Here is a 26,393-nt window from a genome sequence, read left to right as displayed (position 1 = left end):
TGATTCACGAGTTTCCTTTTTCACTCTAAATGATCCTTGATTTACTGATGAATTAATTGAACGTTTAAATGATTGTGTCAAAAATAAGGCTGCGACGATTCATTGTCTAACCAAGAAAAATAGTCCTAGTCATAGTCGTAATGAGTTGATTAGTTGTTGCAGCAGATTCACCGGGCCAAGCTTCATTTCACCCTGAAGAGACAAAGAGACCACGAGAATGGACTGTTTAGCAAGCTTTATCCGTGAGTTATTTGGCGCTCAGACCCCGGCGGAAGACGTTGCAATCATGGGCACTCCATGATCTATTTGTATTAGATGTCTTCCCCCGGAGCCTGGAGACTGGTGGTGGTAGATGTGAAGAGAAGGTAGAGGATGAGGGGAATGTAGAGGAGGAGCTGGGGAGGTGGTGGGTCGCAGTACGGTTTGAGCGGCCGAGCCATCTGCCTGAGGGCTTAAATCGACCGCCTGGTGCTGATTGGGAGCGGGGAGGAGTCACTTGAGAGCGTTGATTGGGGATGAGGAGCAGGTGCGAGGGCCATGGTGCAGACGCCCCCTGACCTTTCACCCTCCTTCTTGGCCAGGAAAAACTGCATAACCTCTTTGGGATAAGCACAGAAACCTGGGAGAGTCCATGGTGAAGTGAGGGATCTGACTCTCACAGACGGACAGGCGGGCGCCCGCTTGAGTGCGATGATGGCGCTGGGGAGAGGGGTCCTTCCATGGTGGCCTTGACGCAGATGGGTGGAGTTAGGTCTTCCAGGCTGAATTTACGCAGGCTTCATTTCTCCCAAGGCTAGAGAAATATGGGAATGTGCCAGAGTGAAAAAACAGTGAAAAAACAACACGTTCTTACTGTGGGCCGCCTCTCTCTCCACAGATCTGACTTGTAACTTGGCCTTGTCTTCGTAGAGATAGATATGTAGCAGAACCTTCAGCAGAAAAATTAGTCACACAATCAGGCAATCATTTTAGTATAATGAAATGTTTACTCTACAATAGGAATTTTGGGAAATGTATTTTGTGGTTATGTTTGTGGGATTTTGTTGTGTTTACATGAAATGGACAGTTTGCCCATGAGAAAAGTTGGCAAACAAACAAACTTTATGAATTAATAGCGTGGAAAAGCAGGATATTATATTAAAATGGATGGAAGGTAGCTGAAGGTTAGCATACGTACACCTATTCACCATGTTCTCTAATCTGTTATTATATTAAACTGCATTTCAACATTAAATGTCTGTTCTTGGTCTTGGATTTTATCAAATGAATTTCCCCCAAAAATGCGACTTATACTCCAGTGCAAATTTTTTTTGGCTGTGACTTATACTCCGGAAAATACGGTAACCACTTTTTGTATACATCTTACCAGTACTCAATATTAAGTACTCGTTTTATTGTTTTGGGACAAGTAGTAAGAACTTTACCTTTTATTGTTTTCTTTATATTTAAGTGTTTTGTGCACCACTTTGGAACCTGCTATTGTTCATAAAATATGCCGTATAAATAAAGTTGATACGAATTTGGAATATTAACTCGGCAGGTTCCACGGGACGAGCTTGCGCCCCGCCTCCTGCTCGTTAATAACCACCTGCGCCGTCTCCAGTGGGATTCCTCCGGTGAAGAAATATTGCAGCTACCGTTAGAAAATATTAGCATCTCCCCGAACGACCTATCGACATTGTGTGTTTCTATGATGTATGTAATCCTCCGCGGCCTTCAATAGCCTCCATCAATTACACAAACGCATCATCAGCAGAAATGAGCCTATGGTATGGATTAGGCTCTCATAAGCAGACACAATGCAATAAGCCTGCCGAGAATATATGATAAGTGCTTTAACAAAAGTTTTACTGCTTTAATTCGATATTTCTCCCAAGTCAAATTAAAGGACGGAGAGTTTTGACTGAATTAAGCTGAATCTGATGTAATATTAAAGGAGACGCATGTTATTTCATGGACTTTGAAAGGTTTTTAGCATGTTTAAATTATTTTCTGTCAACATTTACGCACTCGAGGTGGATTTTTAAGTGGTTTGTGCATGTTTGCGTCATCTTTATTGTCTTGCATCAGTCAGCATGTGTCTGCACACTTGTAACCAGGTTATGGGTGACATATGTAAAGGTGCAGGCAGGAAACGGCGCCACAGTTTTGAACAGGACGTGTCTCTTTTTTTTTTACTGTTTATTTTTTTAAACGTAAAAGGTAAGGAAAGTTTTTTTTAATTTGTAGAGTACATTTCATATGCAACGCCATTCAAAGTGCTTCACACAACATTAAAACAATGCATTCAAATCACAAAGAAATGACAGAAATCAAGAAATTACAGAAATCAACAAGACTAAATTTCGAACAAATTAGAATATGCAATGAAAGGAAACAAAAAGGTGATTTCATCCAAAGAAAAGATGAGTTAAAGCGTGCTATGTCAAAAAATAAGAGTGTGTATTGAATTTGTCAATTTTTAAATTGTCGGTTATGATGCCCGTCCAGTCCTTAATTGTCGAACTCTTTGCAAATATTAACTTGTTTAGGTGTAATTAATAGTCAGGGATGGGACAAAATCTCGTGTCACAAAGTCTTGCAAGATAAAATGACAAAAAAAACTAAAAGGTTCACACACCTTTTATTATCACATTATTATCACATTATTTATAAAAAGCACATATGAAATAAACTAAATCAGAAATTATAAATGCTACAATTGTAACTCAAACTACACAATTGATTTGTTATCAGGCAAGTTTATTTGTATTTATACACAGCTTAAAGTGATTTACAAAACAATAAAAGATGCATTTAAATCACAAAACTTATACAACTTATATAAAATTAAGTTGGTCAGAGAGTTGGTTTTGAGAATTGTGTCTCCCACGCAAATATCAAATAATTACCCACTCTTTACATTAACTTGAGTGTGTTCCTTAACGATACTTTTACTTCACGTTCTCTTGCAGTCGTATCATGAGCTGTTCTCTGCATTGTGCTCTGGAGCTGGTGTAAAGAGGATTAGCCCGACTGTAGTCCATGTTCCGCCTCAGACTTCTGCACTGAGGCCAGATTACAGAGCAGATCTGCGGATAGGAGCGGCCTGCGGTTAAGGCTCAGACGCTTGCACGCCCAGACCGACCGCAGAGGCGGAGGTCAAGGGTTCAAATCCCAGCAGGGACGCGCCGGCTCTGCCCCGTTTGTACTTGTTTGTCAAATTCCGTAAACAAGATAAGTCCAAATTCTCTTGCTGTGTGGTGCTCTATTTTTCTTACTTTAGACATGATCAAGGAAATGATTTTAGTCCTGTTTTTGTCCTGGTTTAGTCCTGATTCAGTCCAGTTACTAATATAGTTATTGAGTATCCGCCTATAGAAGTAGCCTATAGGTTTCAGGCTGTTGGTGGAAGTAGTATTTGTACAGTGAAGCTTGATGAATTAAGTTATAAGATACAATATGTTAATTGTTTTCAAAGACATAAATGCTCTTTTCGTCTGTTGATATCGGTGATCCACAGATATTTAGGCAGTGAACGTTACTGAGAACGATGGATTGGTGACTCTCTAGTTCCTGGTTCCGCCTCCCGTTTTAGTCAGTTCGGTTCATTTTTATAAAGCCCAAATTCACGACAGCGGTCGCCTCGCGGGACTGATCACACATGTTGATTTCGCCAGCAGAAAGTTAGAAAACCAGACAGCAAAACAGTCATCGGTCAATAATGAAAAAGCAGATTAACCAACTTTTCACAGGAATTAAGCAAAAACGTCCCAGAGCGCCCATTGTCCTCAGACCCTCCTCCTCTGCAATGAAAAACTACAAAAAACACGGTGGTAAACGGTAAAAACCTCGAGGAGAAGCGCTGCAAAGGTGAGGTCTCACTCAATGGCAACAATGGCTCTGGCGGCAAGCAGAAGCTTCTCCCAGGTCTTCTTCAGGTTAATGATGTATACACCGTCACTTTTTCTTTTGTGTAAATGTGACCATTTATCCTGCTCCCACCGACTGTAGACGGTTGTAGAGTGCATTTTTTAAGTCGTTGTTGGAGTCGCTCCGTCACAAACACACACAGACGAGGAGAATAGGGTGAAACCGCAGTGAGACACAGGAGAGACCAATGTGATAATTGTGCTACTGTTAATCACCGTCGCTCCGGGGTTTGCTTTGCCTTGCTAATGCGCTAACCACAGCCACAACCTGTTGGAGTTAAAGCGTCATCGCAAACAGACTTTTAAATTCACTAGAGAAGCTTTTTATTTGCTCAGTTTGCCTGCTTTTTTAATCGAACGTGTTATCACCGCAGCGACGGCCCTTACGCTGCTCAGCTTGACCCGTCGAACATCCCATTTGCCAGATATTACTCCAAACTGCTCGGGCTAAACACGGCAGCTCCCTTTTCTTCCACTCGCACCATTTACGCCACACGACTCGGGCTGTCTTTTCGCCGGCCCGGTTGCCCTTGAACGCGGAGGTCATCTCGCCTCACTCTTTCTTCCCTTCTGCCCGTCTCGTCCCCCGAAGTGCCCGCGGCGCTGCTCGCTGGCGGAGATTAGCGGCTAATCCGTGAAAGGTAGCGGACTGCTTCTCTATCCCTTTGAATGTTATTAAGGGAGCGCCTCTTGCCCGTCCGTCTGAGGCGTGCGCATCGGCGGTCTGATCCTGATAAGCGGAGGAGATATCTGAAGGGGAAAATAGAGCAGAGGAGGAGCAGGGTCCAGAGGAGGAGCAGGGTCCAGAGGAAGAGGAGAGTCCAGAGGAGGAGCAGGGTCCAGAGGAGGAGCAGGGTCCAGAGGAAGAGGAGAGTCCAGAGGAGGAGCAGGGTCCAGAGGAGGAGCAGGGTCCAGACGAATGTCCAGAGGATGAGCAGGGTCCAGAGGAGGAGGAGTGTCCAGAGGAGGAGCAGGGTCCAGAGGAGGAGCAGGGTTCAGACGAAGGTCCAGAGGATGAGCAGGATCCAGAAGAGGAGGGTCCAGAGGAGGAGGAGGGTCCAGAGGAGGAGCAGGGTCCAGACAAATGTCCAGGGGATGAGCAGGGTCCAGAGGAGGAGGGTCCAGAGGAGGAGCAGGGTCCAGAGGAGGAGCAAGGTCCAGAGGATGAGCAGGGTCCAGACGAAGGTCCAGAGGATGAGCAGGGTCCAGAGGAGGAGCAGGGTCCAGAGGAGGAGCAGGGTCCAGTGGAGGAGCAGGGTCCAGAGGAGGAGCAGGGTCCAGACGAAGGTCCAGAGGATGAGCAGGGTCCAGAGGATGAGCAGGGTCCAGACGAAGGTCCAGAGGAGGAGTCTTCAGATGCTAAGATGGATCGATAAGCGTGATTATTCTGGTCACAGTATAATGGAAGTCACATTTCAAGTCGGTTCCTCAAAGGTAAAAGACATTAAATACATCCTTAATCCTTCAAAAAGAAGAATGTCATAAAGCTGGTCACATGCTAGAGGTAAACTGTCCCATTGAAAGTTATACAATATTTCACTGTTGTTCGTGTCAATAAAATTAATGTTTCTTCTCGCAATAATCGTGACGCTTCAATTTGATATTGGGACTTCTCTAATGAGGGCGGGGCTTAAACATTAGAGTTCTAAAAAAAATATATATATATATATATATATATATATGTAACAAATATCCAGACTAAAACTAACATCAAATCTAGACATTGTAAGATAAGATAAGATAAGATAAGATATTCCTTTATTGTCCCACATGGGGAAATTTCATTGGTGCAACGCAGGTAGATACAGAGGTAGATACAGAAGAACAGATCACTTATAGGAAGTCTGAAAAACACTTTCAGTAGAAGATCTCCTATAAACAAATAAAAACTCCCATAGACAAATAAATAAATACCATTGCATGTGATCCCGACAGTAATTGCACATGAATATGTGTCACGACAGCACATAGATTGCACATGAATTTCACAGTAATTGCACATGAATTGCACATGAATTCCAACAGTAATTGCACATATGACAGAATTGCACATCAGTATTAGGTTAGGTCAGTATTGCGACGGGATAACGTGACGATCTCCGGGTAAGACGACTGTTCTCCGCAGTTTCATGAGTTCTTCCTTTGTGTAAACGCGGTACGGCGCCGGCCGGGGGGCGGGGCCGGAGCCAAGACACATCGCAACGACACGACGAAAACACTCAATCCAGCCGAAAAAAGTCAAAACAAGTTAATTTAAAGCGATTCCAGTGCGTGTCCCGATCGTTCGTGAAGTTCCTCTTTCATATAAACGTGTATATAAACGTGTACCGACGACACGCCGTACTTTAGCGCGGCCGGAGGGCGCGGGGGGGGGGGGGCTGGTGGGCTCGCTCGGAGCTAGCTCACGTCACAACAACACAACGAACGCAACGAAAAACGCTCAAATCCAGCCGAAAAAAGTCAAAAACAGTTGAATTAAAAAACTATTCCAGCGCGTGTCCCTATCGTACAGTAAAATAGAAAAAATATACTAACTATATTTACAAAATATAGGAGATAAAGCACAATAAGTGTGAGAAAGAAGAGAGAGCGTTTACACCGGGCTGCCAGCTGTACCAGCGCCTTATGACGTGAGTCATACTGAGCAAGTATCAAAACGAATTCCAAAACTTTTACAGAACTGGACCTTTTATATAATCGTTTTAGAATGGCCTCGGTCGAGTAAATAGTAATAAGACTAGCGTTAGTTTGTACATCCTATTGTCTAAATAATAGCGTGTCTTTTCCCAGGCCTGTTAATCAGGCCATTGTATGTCAATGATTAAACGATTAAACGGGGGCGTGGCATCGGCAAACGCTCTGAAACACGTAAACTGCACTTTATCGCACTCGCTCCTTCTCCTTTCTGCTCTGGTCCATATAAATCCTAAATATCACTACAGAACACTACATGACGCCCTATTTTGTGTGCCATCAAAATTGGTATCGAGCGTCTTCCCGAATATCGCGGAGCCTCTACTTCTAACACAAATGCTCCACATTCCTCCAGGGGGACATTAAAGAGCACCTTAACGGGGGCTGTTGTCGTTTGGGCTGAAGGTGATGAGGTCAGACTGCAGTTGAAGCCCCAGAGTCCCCGGCCGCGGAGCATTGATTGTTTTTGTGTGTTTGTCCTGAGCAGCTGCAGTGGCAAAGGTCGCGCAGTGTCACGAGAGGACCGGAATACAAAACACAATGAGGGGGCGGGGCTAGAAGGTGCGGGGGGCCAAGAGGTGAGCGGCGCGTCCTCACAGTCAGACAGGAAGAGGGTGCGAGCGGGGCCTTTCTGTGTGTTCTCTTTGTCCCTGAGTTTGGAAGATCGTGGACGTTTTGCACAGTATATTGCGATGTTGGCTAAAGCAATAATAAACTAAAAATCAAAAATAAATAAACTAAAATAAACTAGAAGTATATTGTGATATATGCTAAAAGCAATAACAAACTAAAAAACATTGCACAGTATATTGCAATATTGGCTAAAGCAATAATAAACTAAATGTTTCACAATAGTAAACAGGTCTTCTATCCGACTGAAATATATATATTTTTTATTTTTTTTAATGTAAATGAAAAAGTCTGAGTTCAATTTGCTTTGATTTAGTTTTGGGTTTGTCAGTGTTAAGCTTTTGTTTTGAAAGAAAAAATATATAAATATCAATTTACAGAATATCACAATCTTTTCCAATACTGTGCAGCCGTGATTGGTACATCCACTGAGCAGGTCCAGGACTCCCCATTAAAAGAGATGAATCTACTGAGATTTTCAGATTTATTTATTATTATTTATTTATATCTGCTGTACATATATATTATAGTTCTACACCAATCAAGCAGGTATTTGTGGAGAAAACGCTGAAAAATCTGTAGAAAATGACAGGAAGTGACATCACACTAGGGACCATTCCAGTCAAATGTATGCAGAATTGACACAAACGTTTTTGACTCTCTAACATTAATTCAACAACTCTCATATACACTCATATATTTAAATTGTTTGTCAAATAAAAAAAATGTTACATTAGATGAGTTTTTGCCCAGTGTTTGCTGAGTCATTTCCTAAGATAAGATAAGATAAACCTTTAATATCCACACAAGGGGAAATTTCGTTGTTACAACGCAGTAGAACAAGAGGAAAGGACAGATTATAGTAAGTTTCAAAAACACACTCTTAATAGAACTCTTATGAACAAAACAAAAAACTCTTATTAACAAAACTCCTCTCCTATCTTAATAGGGAATGGAGGGGGGGAAATAAAATAAAAATATAGCCGCAAGCGGCAATGATCGGCCCTCGCCACGCCGCCGCCACGCCGCCGCCACGCCGCAAGAGGAGCCCCAATTGTCCTTTTATTACGCCTACTGCTGAATCTGTGACGCTGTCACATCTTCTCCCCTTTGTTTTACCATCAAAAAGCAATTTTATTTTGAATTCTTGGCAAAATGTGCGGCTTTGCCGCACAGACACCGTGACTCTTTGAATGAAAATGTGGATAACTTTTGATGGTCTTGAAGATGAGTCTCACCAAATTTCAGGTTAATAGGGCTGACGCCCTGGGAGGAGTTTGTGAAAGTCTAAAGTGTAAACATGAAAGGTTTCGGTCATCGTTACGGCAACGCCATAACAATTATGACATGAGTCATTGACTTTTTTGATGGGGATGCTAAAATTGAGTTGTGTGTCAAATTTCATATAATTTCGCAAAACTAAACATTTAACCTCCATATAAAATCTGTAGGGGGCGCTGTGGCGCCAAATGAATTTATTTCACTTCAAGTAGGTTTAGGGCAAAGAGTTTAACAACTGATTCTAATTTGACGCAATTCGGACTTTATCTGCGCAAACGGCAGAAATTTTAAATATGGGAGATTTCTGAAATTCTAGCTACAGTTTGCGGCTTCGCCGCTCAGAGACCGTGAGAGGTATCAATGTAATTTGGATAACTTTTGATGTCCCACTCCTCAGTAGCATTTTCACCAAATTTCAGCTTTTTAGGGCCAACGCCCTGGGAGGAGTTCGTAAAAGTACGACGTTTGGAAAAACTCCGAAGTCATGTTTAGCCATTTTTGAAGCAATATGGCCGACATTTGGTTGGGCGGACGGCATTGCCGTAATAATATTTTTTACTTCTCTTGTCACCATCTACCTCTGCGCCAAATTTCATGATTCTACGATCAGATTTTTTTTGGGTCATTTCCCATCTCTCAATGCATTTTTGGTACATTTGGTGGCGCTGACGCGCCAATTTTTTTTATTTTAGAAAAGGGAAATAGCCAGAATGTAGAGAGGCACGATTTTTAGAGGTGTGCAAATTTTTGTGACTTTTCGTCAATGTTCACTGGGTGAAAAATAGGGGGGTTGGTCCCGAGAAGAAGAAAGAAAGAAAGAAAGAAAGAATAATATTCCGATGCGAAAACAATGTTTCCCATTTTTCAAATATCATAAACTATACATTTTCGGAAAGCGCTCGCGCTTTCCTACCTCATGGTGTGGGTCCCTGGTCACTGACGGGTACTTTCGATAATTTTGAGTGGGCTCCGCCCACTTTGTGTTTTTGGCCCTCTATACAGTAATAATGTTCAATTTTTGCATTACATGCTTATATGCACGGAACATGCAAGAGATGGGGAACGTATTCGTGAGCTACTTAGCGCAAATGAGTGCTTTATATGGGGATGACGACCGCTTCGCGGTCGTCATCCCAATGTAAAGTGCTCGTTTAGTGCGAACTTTTGCACGGGCTTCGCCCGTTTACAACGGTAATGTTCCATTTTCCTACAACTAATTAGTATGCACGGGGCGTGCATGAGTGAAGGAGTGCGTTAGTGAGTGTTTGGAAGTGGGCGAGCGCTTCGCGCTCGATTTCGTGCGCACTACGTGCGCACTTTCGCAGCCGTGCTTCGCACGGCCTTACGAGATTAATAGGCCTCTCGCCAGCTTGTGGCGCTCGGGCCTAAATAGATAATAAAAAAATACAAAATAAAGATAAAAATCAGATAATAATAATAAAATAATGATAATAGAATAAAATAAAAAAATAAAATAAAATAAAAATAACTAGCACACGACTAGGTAATACTATTAGTAGGTAAGTAAACCGTATAGAAAACAAAATAGAACACTCTTATTTACAGGTATTGCACATGGTTGATTCAGTATTGCACATGAACATGAATAGTGTGATGTCATCAATTACAAACAGGAAGTGAAATTATAAACCTGAAAAATATGCCATTCTGGGACAACATTTGTATAACTTTTTTGGCAAAATTAAAAATATATTTATCTCAACTGCATTTTAGTTCAATAAGTCGTCCGACCTGTAGGGGGCGCTTTAAGTTAAGTTTGAGAAACGCTACAAACGCTAGTGTTTTTATTGTCTTTTTAGCATTAAACAGGAGAAACAGCCTTAAGTGGCTTTCACTCCGTCCGCTCTCCACAGCTTTTCAAACACCTCAACAACAACTCTTTCCATTCGCTGCGTCCGGAGAGGAAATATAACGGATTGTGCGATGGTGAGAATGAATGATGCAGGTCAAGGCTTTTTATTTATTATTTTTTCTTTCCGTGGGTGCCATCCCGGAGTCTTTCATTGCGGCCGTTTGAGGAAAAAGTCTTTTGAAAAGTTAGTGAGCTTTTGAAGGGGAAACTTGTGGCGTAATCCAATCATTTGCACATTCCGCTCGTGTCAAATGCTCCGTGCGGAGGTTAATGAAATTCCCTCTGTGTAGAAGAAAAGGTTCTGACAAAAAATAACTCGGAATTGCTTTTCCTCCAAACATCGGCGCGCCACAGTGACGATTATCACAGAGAATGGATTTGAGTAAGACTATAAATTAACTGTATTACGGAGTGACAGGTGAGTTTAGCACTTTGTCTTGTGCACTGTGTCCTTTGGCAAGACATTTCTCTCCCGCGTTCCATTGTCTGGCCGGGGAGTTTGCATGTTCTGCACGTGTTTTTTAGTTTTCTAGCTACTCCCCCATCGTAGGTTGTAGGTCTCGCAGTGTGTTTTGGGACTGTCCTGTTGCACTTGAATATCGGATGGACATTGACGAGGCTTTGCAGACTGTTTTTGACACCACTCCTGGGCCTCAAAACCCCTGCCATGGACACTATAGATGGACACCGACGATTAAGGGCTGGACCGACACCACAACTGACGTGCTGACAATGGGAAAAAAAGATCACACACAGATTCAACCTAGAAACGGACAAATTTAAAAGAATCTGGACTAAATGGGACAAGTGTTTTTTATTATTATCTTATGTGCTTTAACCTTTCTTTTCGTTTTTAAATCTGTTTTCTCTGGCCCCGCCCTTGTAAGTCTTTGTCTTTTTTTTTTTTTTGGCTTGAGTTTTGTTTTTGTTTTTCATAATCTCGCTTTTCTTTCAGTTTGAAAAAAATAATTAAAAAGAGCTAAAAAACAAAACAAAAACACTGCTTGCATTAACCAGGTACAATATGATGACTATTTGTACCTGGTTTAATTCTAGCTGTTTTTTTTTGGGGGGGGGGGTTTAGTTCTTTTTTGTTATTTTTTCAGTTTGAAAAAATAATTAAACATTTAGTTTATCGATAGATCAAAAATCTTTCATCGCAGATTGGCAAAAGTGGACAGGATTCCAGGTTTAAAAGATGCAACGCCCTTATTTTCTTGAATTTTTTCACACGCTGGTCACTTTATTTACTGTATCAATAAAATGAACACTGTAACAATACTATTTATCGTACATATCCTTTCTTTGCGTCAGCAGGAGACATCTTGTTATTTAAGGTTATATTTCAACATTTCAGCTGAAGAGGGTTGAATAATTAACATATACGACTCATAAATTACTCATAAATGACGCTAACAAATTATGTAAGTGTTTCATTCCGCTCATTATTTATCACAGCTCATAATGTTTTACATTTTGGTTCATTTGGAAAAGAATTACTGTGTCAGTGACATAAAGTAGTTTCAATATAATTGTTTTATTGTGGTTGGATGGAATTTTCTGTATTAATAACATAGATAGAGCTGTTCCTTTCAAAGAACCCGAAGCTACTTTCAGTCATTTTCAACCTAACTGGTGTCAAACTGTGATAAATATTCCTCCTTGTGTAGTTGTCCTCTCGTACTTTTTTGCCACTGGAAAATTTGACCATTTCACAAATTGTATCTCATTGTGTGGAAATGCTTTGTGTACTTTTACCCTGGATTTTTTAGCAGCCTTGATTTGTTTCTAATCACACACTCACTGCAAACGATCCTGCTAATACAACCACACAGACTATATAACATTGTTTAATAGATAAGAAAAGATCACATTGTGGCAGCTTAACACCATTGCAGTTGCTAATTAGAAAGTGTTGTGTTTTAAAGCCATGCAGTTCTTTTCCTTTTTCTGGATGCTGCAAATGTACCTTTTAATTACATTTTATTTTACTGTATGTTATTGTATGTATGTATTTATGTATGTTATTATTACATTATTTTTACTTTATTTATGTTGTTTATTTAATTTTATTTTTACTTTATTTATTCATTTATTTTTTATTTTACTTGTGTTTTTTATTTATTACTGTCATTGTTTTATTTTAAACTTTATTTATGTTTTTTATTTATGACTATTATTATTTTATTTACGTTATGTTTTTTTATTACTATTATTATTATTATTTTTACTTTATTTATTATTATTTATTTATTTATTAATCGTTATCAAACGTGTCGCGCTAATCATGTGCCACACTCCAGAAACAGCAGCATGGATTCTCAGGCCCGTGGAGCTCTTTTTCTCTGCATAAATCTGAATAAAGCCTCTGGACACTCTACCTATAGACGTTTCACGTTTTACCTGAAATTGTTACATTTCAATTTCCATCGGCATCACAACATTCTCGTGAAATAATTCTGCCTATTATAATATTTAAAGGGGATATGGGACAGTTTAAACGTTTGCTGGACGAGCTCAGGGACTCTGTTTTTACGGCCTGGGAAGCGCTGTCCAAATGAATAAAACATTATCCAAGCAAAAGCCGGTCGTTTTGTTTTATATCCGTGAACTGAACTTTTTGTTGCTTTAATAATTCCAACTTTTTTATACAATCACGTCCAGATTCATAATAAATGGACGCATCACGCAGATATTGCTTCAAGTATTGGCTCCTTCACAACAGCGAAATACCAAAATAAACTCATATCTATTAAATACTGATTTAACAAAGCAGCTTTAGTGATTTGAATCCAGTTGCTTTAACCCGCACTCTGTCTCTCTGTTGTGGCCTTGTTATTTCGCGTGTTTATCGTCGATTCATACGACGTGTTTGCTCGTCCTTCACGCTTTTATGGCTCTATGTTGTATACATATATATCTCCCGGGTCTCGGCGTTGGCGCGTACGTCGCTTCTGTTGCCGGGCGGACACGCTGGTCACGGCTCTTACGCGCATTTGTTAAGCTTGTCGCTGCGAAATGTAGAACTAACTCCATATCAGTGACTCGCAGTTAATAATGCCTTCGTCTCGAGGGTTCCCGTGGCAACTGGACAAAGTTTGGTCCGTAGCTCACAAAAAACACAAAATACTGTATATAATTCATATTGTCGTTCACTGTTGTTGTCTTTAAATATATGTTCTTGAACTGCGAGATAGGGACAACCAACAGGCTACAAGTATAATGCAGTATAATAATGCAGCACGCCCCCTTCCCCCCGGCTCCGCGCTGGCTCCAGGCTCGTCTCCCCATACAAGCCCCGGAGTTTTTCTGCTTCGATTTACGAGGAAACACGGCTCAAAGAGGCCCAAAACTTAATTAATGATATCGCACTCTTTACTATTATCACAATGGTGAAGGTTGATGTGGCAGTTGATGCAGCAACCGGGACAATAAACGGAGAGAAGTTCTATCCGATACCGAAAAACCAGGAAATAAGAGCGCGATGGACATAAGACTTTTACATATATATCTAGATCTATAGATATATCTGTTCTGCGGACGCTGTAGAATAAAACCCAGATTTATTTAGTCTCAAAGTAGTGTTGATCTGAAGTTCTATCGTTTCTCACTCACTCGCGCGGAGCGGAGCACCGCGGAGCTTACAGCACACAGCTGAGGGGCACACACTACGTCACGGGTGGGCGGGGCACACGCGCGCTTCTGAGACTACGTCACGGGTTGGGCGGGGGAGCCAGATCGCTTTTCGCAAGGGTGGGGGCGAATATCAAACCAAGCTGTTTGCACTTCCGGGTTTAATGGTATTATGTTAAGGGTGTTGCACAACACTTATTATTCTCAATTATACACTTAGGATAGACTACGAAACGTGAAAAAAGCATGTTATGGCACCTTTAAACCCAACTCTTTTCTGAAACAACCATGTGGAAAGACGAATCCCATGGTCATGGAACCTATGTCCAGTGTGTTTGAGAAATAAAGCAGAGAAAACATCTAAGGAGAAGCAGAAATGCATATTTTGACCTCGTAGAAGCTTAGTGCAATCAAACATGAATATTAAAGCTTTTTTTGGACCGCCGGTGCGTTACTAATGTTCAATTTTTTTTTATCATGACTACATTTTTACTAAAAGTACCTGGTATGACAAAATAAAAATAAAATAACCGAATTAACTGGTTTTCAGGTGTCGCTTTTTTAAGTAAACCTTTTGAGTTTTATTTCACAATCAGATTTTCCATCATTTAGTTTGAACTATAGACTTGGTTTAAATGTGGTTTAGACTCTGGATTTAAATTAGTCCTAGTCTATACTTATCAGACTTTGTTAATCTTGGTTTTGTTCTCCTTTTTGTAACACTGGTTTTAACCTTGACTAGTCCTGATTTATTTTTTTTATTTTTTGTTTATGGCGATGGTTTAAATCCTGTTTTAATTCTGGATTCAACCCTTGTTCAGACTGCAATACCAGCTCCTACCACAGGCGGTCAGCGATGGGACGGTTGATGATTTAGCACGTTGTCACACCACTACCACCACCACCACCTCCATCATTCATATTCTCTGCGTGTGTGCGAATGGCTCTTTTATTGTAATAGCTTTAAATGTCAGCTTCTCATTGAGGCAGTTTTCACGTCTTAATTTGCGCCAATAAAAACAACAAATTACCAGCTAAATCATGCGTACGACGGATTGTTTTGAGAGAAGCGGGGACATCCACCATCATTTTACACTCCGCCGTTTTTCATCGACGCCTTCTCAGAACTGTGTTGTTTTTCTAATTATCTGTAAACAAAAAGAAAGTGCCACTTACTATTTATTCAATATTGAAATTACTCGATGGCAAGTTGAGGTCTCTCATCATGCGGCTATTTAATATGATTTTATGCTTTCAAGAAAAGTGAATGGGAAATGTACTGAATATGCACATTAAGATTACTTTAAATTTCATCTACCGTATTTTCCGGACTATAAGTTGCACCTTTTTTCATACTTTTGGCCGGGGTGCGACTTATACTTATATTTATACTTATATGTGATATTATTTATTATTTTTACACTTGCAACCGTTTTTCATACTCCAGTGTGACTTTTATATTATATATATATTTTTATATTATATATATTATATTTATATTTTTTCTTCTCTATTATGCATTTTTTTGGCTGGTGCGACTTATACTCCGGTGCGACTTACAGTCCAGAAAATACGGTAAATGCGTTAATAAATAAATTAAAATCTATTGTTCGGAAAACGTTCTCCAAATAAATGAGTCGTTTGTACCAAAAATGTTGTTTGATTTCGTAGAATATCTATCTTTTTCATTGTATTATGGCTTTGTCTGTCATGTTTTGGAGATAATTGTGAGATAGAGTAAACAACTACTGTCCCAAGTATCAAAAGTCAGAACTGTAATGGTAAAATATATGACTCAAAGTAGCAGCAGCGGTAGTAGAAGTTGAAGTAGTTCTCGTAGAAGTTGATGTACTTTTTCCCCGTGTCGTTGGCAGAGCACGACGAGTGTCTGAGTGGACTCCACAACTGCGACGAGAACGCGCTGTGCTTCAACATGGTGGGAGGACACAGCTGCTCCTGTAAACCCGGATACACCGGCAACGGCACCGTCTGCAAAGGTAAGAAGCACCTATCCGCACGTGAGAGTCGAGCCACGAGTCCACGGCGTTTTCTCTGCGAATGCATTGAAACGACACGCCAGCCCTTTAAAACCCAGTGTGCTCTTCCCTTTATTTATGATGGATTAAAAGTGTGCTCTTCCCTTTACTTATGATGGATTAAAAGTGTGCTCTTCCCTTTATTTATGATGGATTAAAAGTGTGCTCTTCCCTTTACTTATGATGGATTAAAAGTGTGCTCTTCCCTTTACTTATGATGGATTAAAAGTGTGCTCTTCCCTTTATTTATGATGGATTAAAAGTGTGCTCTTCCCTTTATTTATGATGGATTAAAAGTGTGCTCTTCCCTTTATTTATGATGGATTAAAAGTGTGCTCTTCCCTTTACTTATGATGGATTAAAAGTGTGCTCTTCCCTTTATTTATGATGGATTAAAAGTGCGCTCTTCCCTTTACTTATGATGGATTAAAAGTGCGCTCTTCCCTTTACTTATGATGGATTAAAAGTGTGCTCTTCCCTTTATTTATGATGGATTAAAAGTGCTCTCATCCCTTTACTTATGATGGATTAAAAGTGTGCTCTTCCCTTTATTTATGATGGATTAAAAGTGCGCTCTTCCCTTTACTTATGATGGATTAAAAGTGCGCTCTTCCCTTTACTTATGATGGATTAAAAGTGTGCTCTTCCCTTTATTTATGATGGATTAAAAGTGCGCTCATCCCTTTACTTATGATGGATTAAAAGTGCGCTCATCCCTTTACTTATGATGGATTAAAAGTGCGCTCTTCCCTTTACTTAGAGTTTTTTAGCATTTCAAAACAATTACTGCCACAACAATGTATTGAAGCTTCAAAGCAACAAAAAGACGAAATGTAGGTACAAAAAACACTAACCCCCCGACGAAAAATATTTCGTCTTTTTCAGCTTCAACCTATTTTGAGATGATCCCTAAGACCACATGGTTTAATAAAGGCAGTACTATTATTTTGTGTTAAAAATCGTGTTTTAGTCTATTGCCTAAAACCTTCACTTTGACTTAAAAACATAACATCGTTGTATTCAAATTTAAGCATCAAGAGTTTAAAATCTCAGTACCGTGACAACACTGGTTTGGGTATTGAGTTATTACTAAGCTTGACACATTGCTAATAAACACTTTGTACATCATGCATTATAAATCTTTGTCCATTTTATTACGGACAATATAAGTGAAGTTATTATAATGTGTTATCAACTTATCTCAAAGCAATTGACGCGGCACAGTTACAGACAAACAAAGGAACTAGTAATTGTATAAATGTGAGATCAGTTTAATGCATTTCTGGAAATATAAAGTTTTTTAAGCTATTTATATTCATTTAATTCATGCCTCCAGGGGAAAAAAGACAACAACTTTCAGACAAGAAAATTCAATTAAACTTAACAATGATCAACAACACTACATATGAATTAATGTAAATGAGCAATAAGGACATCTACTCATGCGGACGGAACATGATTTATTGACAAATCGCACGCTTTAAATGAGAAAGTGTCGTGTTTACCCATTCAGACCCGTGTAACTGTTTGTGTGACATTTACCCATTCGCCCGTGTGTAACGCGCATTACGGCGTTAACCCTGCTGCGACGCATTCATCATTCCGAATAACATTTTTCCGAGAGCTCGTAATTAATCACGTCATCCAAATTAGCCTGGATTCTGTATGCAAATAAAATACATATGCTCTCGGCGCCGGTGTAATTGCTCAGCTAATGCTCGTTAATCTCGGGGAGTAACGCTGCGCCGCTTTTGGTTTTCCGTAGCGATGTGCGACGGACTGTGCCAGAACGGCGGCTCCTGCATTTCGCCCAACAAGTGCGTTTGTCAGCAAGGCTTCACTGGGGACAGGTGCGAGACAGGTAAGCGCTGCCGTTTGCTCATTTTGGGGGAGAAATGGGTGGTTTTGCTCGCCCGGGATCGAGAGTACGTTCTTCTCCAATGCTTAACGACAACGCGAGTCTCGTCAGCGCTTCCTCCGTCGCGTCGGGAGCCAAACTCAAACACAACCGTGCAATCGGATTTGTCTTTTTGTCAGTGGGTGCATTTATATGACCAGGATTTTTTTTTTTAAATAATGGTGTTAGTTTACAAGCATGTGTGAGTTCGTTTGTGGATTTTTAGAGTAATTGCAGGCATTTAAATTTGTTTTTATTGATTTAATGCACTAACTTTAAACAGGAAGGTCCCATTGAGATATATTCATCCTTTTTTTGGCCAAGACAGCAGCATCAACACACATTTAGACAATCACAAGAGTTTGTTCCCTGCTACAAGTACAACTCATGTTTAAAAAACTATAATTTTCTCTTTCCTTTTTGTCTTTGCCACATTTGCTAGTGTTTTGATTTTTTTTGTTGCATAATTTTCCTTGTCAGAATCAGAAAGAAACCAGATTACTTACATCAGCTGTACCTGTTTACATGTCATTTCAATACTTTAATAACACCAGAAATCAGATAATGATGAGCTTTCTGGTGTGCCTGTGAACATAACCAGTGACCCATGTGAAACAGGCGAGCTCATTGGTTCATCTGGGACTGGAGATGCAAACTATTTTTGCTACAATCTGGTATGGAACAGCTTCGTTTTATTGTCTTAATGTTTCTGCACATTGTCCCTTCAAATACAGACTCGTTTAGAACAAAATCACACTTCTCTCACTTCAAATCCGGGATGTTTTTCAGTCTTGTGATACTTTTTTCCTTTTTTATTATCCTCGTAAGCGGCCATGTTTATTTTGATACGGACAGAGTGGACTGAGCGTAATTGGGTAATCCACCTGTCAATCACGCCCATCTGAACTTGGGGGGATTAAACGGGTGAGCAGACTGATATCGATCTGAGACAAAGACAGTACAGAGAGAGAGATCGTTCTAGACTTTCCAGGCGAGGATTAACCAGCAGTGCAGAGTGAGCGGGTCTGATGTGGCGATTGAATCTTTTCTTCTGCTGAGTTTTGTCTGCTTCCCCGAGATGTTCTATTTGTCAAAAACCTCTCATAAAGGCCAAGACTCCTCAGTTACACCTCATAAAACATTCTAAACAAATGAAGTCATGGATAGGCTTAATGTGTTCAGAAGGTTCTCTTCGGTCGACCGAAGAAACCTCACTTATCGCCCTAAAACCAAGAGAAACACAAGATGGGATCGATCTTTTTCTGCTGCTTGACTCTAGAATGAGCTCTCGTTTTTTAAGTGCTTTACAGTTGTATTGGCTGGTTCTTCTGGCAGGGGCCCAAAGCATTGAAGAATGGGTCAAACACAGAGGACAAATGATTCAGCTTTTACAGCTTTTTGAACCATCTTGCTGATGTTGGAATCTGATAACTGTCTGGGATTGTCAGAGTTGCTTCTATTTGTTTCTCTTCCATCAAAACGTTTCAAAATGCACGTACCATAAAGCTCTGCTTTCACGCGGCGCATTTGACAAGAAATACAAGTCGGGCGCATTAACAGGTCTCCGACATCAGTGCTCGTCATTGTATAGGGTACTTCTGCATACACGGGGGAACACTCACTTTACACGTCCCTTGTGTTAAAGACAGTAATTACTCGAATGCAGTTCTGTGAAGCGCCGGGCTATGACTCGATATATAAAGTGTGAACTCTCAAGTGTAATAAGCAGAGGTGTCGGCTGTGATGGGGCCTGATGGAGCCTTTAAACTGCAGCGTAGAATCACCCACATCACAGCACATAGTAATCAGTCTGATGATGGGAGCTGAGCCGACTAGCAGTGTATTTTCCTTAGTAATTGTTAGTATATGAAAGAGAAATGGGGAGATATGATGTATGAAGCTCTTCTGCTGTTACTTTGAGGCTCGTGTTTACTGCTGGTCACACATTTGAGAGAGATTTATCGTAGACACAGTGAGAGGAGGGCTCACTCGGCGACAAAGGTTACAAAATATCTGACACGCTTGGCTCGATAAACATCGCAGCTCATCTTTGGTCGTTTTAAAGTTTAGTCTTTGTCCCGGTCTCACTGTGCGACCTACGACCCACGTTTCTGAGGCACAACTCCAAATGTTCCCCATAGTCAGGAATCGTTCACCACTGATGGGCAAAAATGGTGCGGTAGACACTCCGTTTTAGCTGTAGTAGTTGTAGTTGTATCGGCAGTTGTAGTAGTTTAAGGAAGTAAATCAGTCTGGACTTAGCAGTAGTGAGTATTGGATTGGAGCCTGCTTTAAATACCGGGTGTGCAGCAGTGGAGCAGCGGTGAAAGTCTGCACATAAATTCCTGCTGTGAACGGTGAACGCCGCTGTGTCCTTCACCTCGCCTGAACGTGGTTTGTGGGATGGATCGGTGTCGGTCGGCTCCACCACTGATTTTGGAGACAGGGCAACACGTTAGCAGTGTGGCTTAGTGGCTAGCACTCTCACGTCAAGAGGGTTCCGGGCCTTTCTGTGCAGATAAAATCCTCCAGCTAAGGTCCTGGACGACACTGCTCCTGACAGGCTGCCCCATTGGGCAGAGGACACGTTTCCTATGGGGACATTAAAGGGTGACTTTAAACTGAATAAAATATACAGTTTTTGTTGCTGAAGTTGGTGTTGTAGTAATAGTAGTTGTAGTGTAATATTTGTAATAGTAGTTGAAGTGTAGTATTTGTAATAGTTATATTCTAGTACTGGTAGTAGATAGTTGTGTGGTGTAGTATTAGTAGTATTTGTAGTAGTTGTATTATAGTACTGGTAGTAGATAGTAGTTGTAGTGTAGTATTTGTAGTAGTTGTATTCTAGTACTGGTAGTAGATCGTAGTTGTAGTGTAGTATTTGTAGTATTTGTAATAGTTATATTCTAGTACTGGTAGTAGATAGTAGTTGTAGTGTAGTATTTGTAGCATTTGTAGTATTTGTATTCTAGTACTGGTAGTAGATAGTAGTTGTAGTGTAGTATTTGTAGCATTTGTAGTATTTGTATTCTAGTACTGGTAGTATGTAGTTGTTGAACCTGAAGAGGTGATGCAGGTGTAAACTTATTCCAGAAGAAGCCAGGGTTTTGCCAAGGCAAAGTACTGGTAACTTCAATATTTCTGAGCAATAACTTGTATTAAAATAAACCCGTGATTTGAACTAGAAAAGACTCGTCCGGGTTCCACGTTTGAGAAGCGCCGGGCGACGTGACGAGAGACAACAGATGTAACGGCTTTTCATGTATGTCGTTTGATTGTGTTCAGTGCAGAGCTCATATCGACTGTGCCCATAATAATGTGCCCTCCTGTGTGCAGAATGTAGTCATAAAAACTCAAGGCTGCTGCTGCATTCAGCCCGTTCTGTCGATTCAAAACATTTAAGGCCGAGATGATAAAATACAGCCCGACCATCACTGCTACATTTGTGCAATTTCGTTTCTATAGAAGTGCGGTATTGTCACGACCATTTCAGCCTCGGTGTAGTGTGTCCTTCAGAAAGTACGCCGTGTTGGAGATAGAAAGTCAAGTATGGCAAAAAGCAAAGGAAGACTGAAAAACGTATTACTATTTGCCGACGCAACGCAAATCTATAGGATAAATGTGATTAAAAACGAGACAAAACCAGATCTAAAACATTTACGCATTACAATGACAAAACAGACTAATCAAAGGACAAATTCAAGACAAAACTGGGGCTTCATCGAGTCCAACCAGGGTTAAAACAGAACTAATCTGAACCAGGACTACAAGAGGTCTGAACCAGGACTACGAGAGGTCTGAACCGGGACTACAAGAGGTCTGAACCAGGACTAAGAGGTCTGAACCAGGACTACAAGAGGTCTGAACCGGGACTACAAGAGGTCTGAACCAGGACTAAGAGGTCTGAACCAGGACTACAAGAGGTCTGAACCGGGACTACAAGAGGTCTGAACCAGGACTAAGAGGTCTGAACCAGGACTACAAGAGGTCTGAACCGGGACTACAAGAGGTCTGAACCAGGACTACAAGAGGTCTGAACCGGGACTACAAGAGGTCTGAACCAGGACTAAGAGGTCTGAACCAGGACTACAAGAGGTCTGAACCGGGACTACAAGAGGTCTGAACCAGGACTACAAGAGGTCTGAACCGGGACTACAAGAGGTCTGAACCAGGACTACAAGAGGTCTGAACCAGGACTACAAGAGGTCTGAACCAGGACTAAGAGGTCTGAACCAGGACTACAAGAGGTCTGAACCAGGACTAAGAGCTCTGAACCAGGACTACAAGAGGTCTGAACCAGGACTAAGAGGTCTGAACCAGGACTACAAGAGGTCTGAACCGGGACTACAAGAGGTCTGAACCAGGACTAAGAGGTCTGAACCAGGACTACAAGAGGTCTGAACCGGGACTACAAGAGGTCTGAACCAGGACTAAGAGGTCTGAACCAGGACTACAAGAGGTCTGAACCGGGACTACAAGAGGTCTGAACCAGGACTAAGAGGTCTGAACCGGGACTACAAGAGGTCTGAACCAGGACTAAGAGGTCTGAACCAGGACTACAAGAGGTCTGAACCGGGACTACAAGAGGTCTGAACCAGGACTACAAGAGGTCTGAACCGGGACTACAAGAGGTCTGAACCAGGACTAAGAGGTCTGAACCAGGACTACAAGAGGTCTGAACCGGGACTACAAGAGGTCTGAACCAGGACTACAAGAGGTCTGAACCGGGACTACAAGAGGTCTGAACCAGGACTACAAGAGGTCTGAACCAGGACTACAAGAGGTCTGAACCAGGACTAAGAGGTCTGAACCAGGACTACAAGAGGTCTGAACCAGGACTAAGAGCTCTGAACCAGGACTACAAGAGGTCTGAACCAGGACTAAGAGGTCTGAACCAGGACTACAAGAGGTCTGAACCGGGACTACAAGAGGTCTGAACCAGGACTAAGAGGTCTGAACCAGGACTACAAGAGGTCTGAACCGGGACTACAAGAGGTCTGAACCGGGACTACAAGAGGTCTGAACCAGGACTAAGAGGTCTGAACCAGGACTAAGAGGTCTGAACCAGGACTACAAGAGGTCTGAACCAGGACTACAAGAGGTCTGAACCAGGACTACAAGAGGTCTGAACCGGGACTACAAGAGGTCTGAACCAGGACTAAGAGGTCTGAACCGGGACTACAAGAGGTCTGAACCGGGACTACAAGAGGTCTGAACCAGGACTAAGAGGTCTGAACCAGGACTAAGAGGTCTGAACCAGGACTACAAGAGGTCTGAACCGGGACTACAAGAGGTCTGAACCAGGACTACAAGAGGTCTGAACCAGGACTACAAGAGGTCTGAACCAGGACTAAGAGGTCTGAACCAGGACTACAAGAGGTCTGAACCGGGACTACAAGAGGTCTGAACCAGGACTACAAGAGGTCTGAACCGGGACTACAAGAGGTCTGAACCAGGACTAAGAGGTCTGAACCAGGACTACAAGAGGTCTGAACCAGGACTAAGAGGTCTGAACCAGGACTAAGAGGTCTGAACCAGGACTACAAGAGGTCTGAACCGGGACTACAAGAGGTCTGAACCAGGACTACAAGAGGTCTGAACCGGGACTACAAGAGGTCTGAACCAGGACTAAGAGGTCTGAACCGGGACTACAAGAGGTCTGAACCGGGACTACAAGAGGTCTGAACCGGGACTACAAGAGGTCTGAACCAGGACTACAAGAGGTCTGAATCGAGACAAGGTCAGAGGTCAGAACCAAGTCTAACACATGTCCACCTTTAGGGGGAGCGTCCTTGAAAAGCTCTGCTAATAGAAAGTCTCTCTCTCTCCTCCTCTCGTTTTCTTTATCTTTCTCCCCCTCTCTCCGTTCTCTCTCCATTCTCTCTCCCTCCTCATTGGCTCACATATTGATTGCACATAAAGGACCCTTTTTTTACGAGGCGTCCTTTTTACTGCCTGTCTTAAAGTAAATGAATTTCCTGACGTTGCTGAAGAAGAGAGATGCTGTGGAATGGCCTGTGTGAGGACAGGGGGAGGAAAAGAGGGGGGTGAGAGAAAAGGACAAGGATAGAGAGAGAGAGTGAAAGGAAAGAACAAAAGGAGAGCGAGAGGTGACGAGAAAAGAAAGAAGGAGAGGGAAAGGGAGAGAGGAGAAGAAAAAAAGACAGGTTGAAATATATATAGAGGGATAGACAAGGGGAAAGGGCAGAGAGACAAATTACATAAAAGAGAAGGAGAAAGGGTGATTCAAAAATGTGGAATACTTTGACTTTACTCTTAATTTATTAGCGATTAATTCAAAAGAGAGAGAGAGAGACAGCAAGGCAGGTCAGAGAGAGAAATATCTGACAGAAAAGGAGAAAGAAGGATGATGAGAGAGACAATGTGAGGAGAAGAAAGGAAGAGAAAGCGAGAGAAGGAAGAGGGAGCGAGATAGAAGAGATAGAGGAGAGAGATGGTTGGAATTGGTAGACAGGGAGAAAGAAAGACAAAGTGAACTCAGAGTGAGAGAAAATAGAGGAGAAAAATATAAGGTGGAATGAAGCGAGAGAGAGAGAGAGAAAGGGAGTGAGATAAATGAGAGAGAGAGAGGAAAGAAGTGGCAGCAGAGAGAGAGAAATGAGGGATATGAAACAGGGAGATAGAACAGGGAGACAAATGTTAAAAAATGTGGAGAGGAAGGAGATGGATGGAGAGAGAGGGGAGAGAGGTGGAGAAAGAGAAATGTGTTAACAGGCTGGACCATAATGACCAGTCCGCCTCCATTTGAGAGTGAAAAGCCACATTTCCGTAACAGACCAGGTCAATCACACAAATGATTATCCTCCACAGCCGGCGCTCATCACCCTGAGAGACGAGCGAGGGACGAGCGAGGGACGAGAGAGGGACGAGCGAGAGACGAGCGAGGGACGAGGGAGGGAAGAGCGAGGGACGAGCGAGGGACCAGGGAGAGACCAGGGAGGGACCAATGAGCGCCCACATTTAGCACCACATTTAGGTTCCTTCTCCGATGTGTCTCCATTTTAAGCAGCGTTCAGACCGCGGCGTCCAATTCGTGCCCGACGCAGGAGTTGGACGCCTGTACATTTGAAGGCAGACGCCTTGGACGCTCGTCCATAAATAAACTCACAGGCAGATGCGTGTCTGCTGGTGAGTGGAGGAGTTGTTGTGTGTTTCCCTCTGTAGCTGTGCGATGGAAGAACAAGTGGAGAGAGCGGCTGTGGTGTATAAACTTTACAAAGCCTAAAAATGGAGGTGATGGGCTCCGGGGCCCGTCTGGGACCCGCAGATACTTCAGAGGTGAGCAGAGTTTAGTCTGTATCATTATTTGCTCCAAGAGCTGCGTCTTAAGGATTTTTCGTTATTGTTGCGGGGGTTTGTTTAGGGTCTTTCCTAGCGTCATCTCTGATTGGCTGCTGCGCCGCCTCTGCCGCAGAAAAGTTGAGCTTTGCGTCTGACACTTTGGACACTCTGGACGCACGTCCAAGGCGTCCGACGCTCAAACGCCCCAGACGCGCCGCGTTCGACGCTCAAAACGCAGGATTTGCGCCGCAAAAACGCAGGATGCCAAAGACGCGCGTCCACATAGACTTTGAATGTAAACTGGACGCTTTGGACACCACGATGTGAACAGGCCTTTACGCTGCGAGCAATGGAAACGCTTGTGTGGTTACGTGTATGCTGAGGGATTGTTTTCGGATTGTAGGATTTTGCCAATTTCGCCCTTCAGATGAAAGAATAAATGTAAAATGTTTTATTTATAATCCCTCCCGAAACTGTATTGATTGACAAAGGTGGAAAAAAATGGTAACAGGGGCTCAAAAATGAAATGTTTAAGAACAAATAACAAAATATAACATAGTCATTAAATAATAATCTTAACAATAATGGTGTAATAGATGGAAGTAAATAATAAGATTTTTATTTGTCCACCAATGGGGATTAGGCACAGAAGTAGATAATAAAAAAACAGATTTAAGACCTGTTCAACGATAGAACTTGTTTAGTCCTTGTTCGTACTTAAGATTTTGTTTCAATGTTGTATTTTGTAAAGCATAATGTCAAACTATGATGTGCACTTCTTATCTGGCTTTAGCCATTATTAGATTGTTGCTTACATTTGACTCCATTGAAGCTGGTTCCTTTAGTTGTTGTCGCTGCTCTAAATCTCATTACAACCACCTCAGCGACAGCTCCTCCTGGAGTGTGGGAGTGGTATCGCGCGGTCGACTCCAGAGGACCTCAGGCTTCAGCGCTGGAGCCTGGAGCGCTCTTTAGAGACTCCATGGTGATGAGTGACAGGTCCTGGTGGGGGTCTTTGAGCTCTGCTGGAAATGACTCAGGGCTGGTGGGAGGACTGCACTGTAAAAAGAAGAAACATAGTTATGAAGAGTTATGAAGACGGCCTTAAAATCTTTACCAAATTTAAGAAAAAATCA

At 41.9% G+C, this 26,393-nt stretch overlaps 1 protein-coding gene across 1 annotated transcript in view; it reads left to right on the top strand.

The window, feature by feature from the left end:
• nell2a (neural EGFL like 2a) overlaps window positions 1-26,393 on the top strand; it is a 211,982-nt gene that overhangs the window by 107,560 nt on the left and 78,029 nt on the right. The window contains exons 14-15 of the mRNA XM_072434961.1: window positions 15,897-16,019; window positions 17,824-17,919. Coding sequence (XP_072291062.1) covers window positions 15,897-16,019; window positions 17,824-17,919 — 219 coding nt within the window. The remainder of the gene's footprint in view (window positions 1-15,896; window positions 16,020-17,823; window positions 17,920-26,393) is intronic.

The sequence above is a fragment of the Eucyclogobius newberryi genome, unplaced genomic scaffold (genome assembly GCF_026437365.1).
Source record: "Eucyclogobius newberryi isolate DKJ021-1_F unplaced genomic scaffold, fEucNew1.0.hap1 SCAF_7, whole genome shotgun sequence".
In the NCBI taxonomy this organism is placed as follows: Eukaryota; Metazoa; Chordata; class Actinopteri; order Gobiiformes; family Gobiidae; genus Eucyclogobius; species Eucyclogobius newberryi.
The sequence above is the reverse complement of the archived record's forward strand: the minus strand, read 5'-3'. Positions and strand labels throughout refer to the sequence as shown.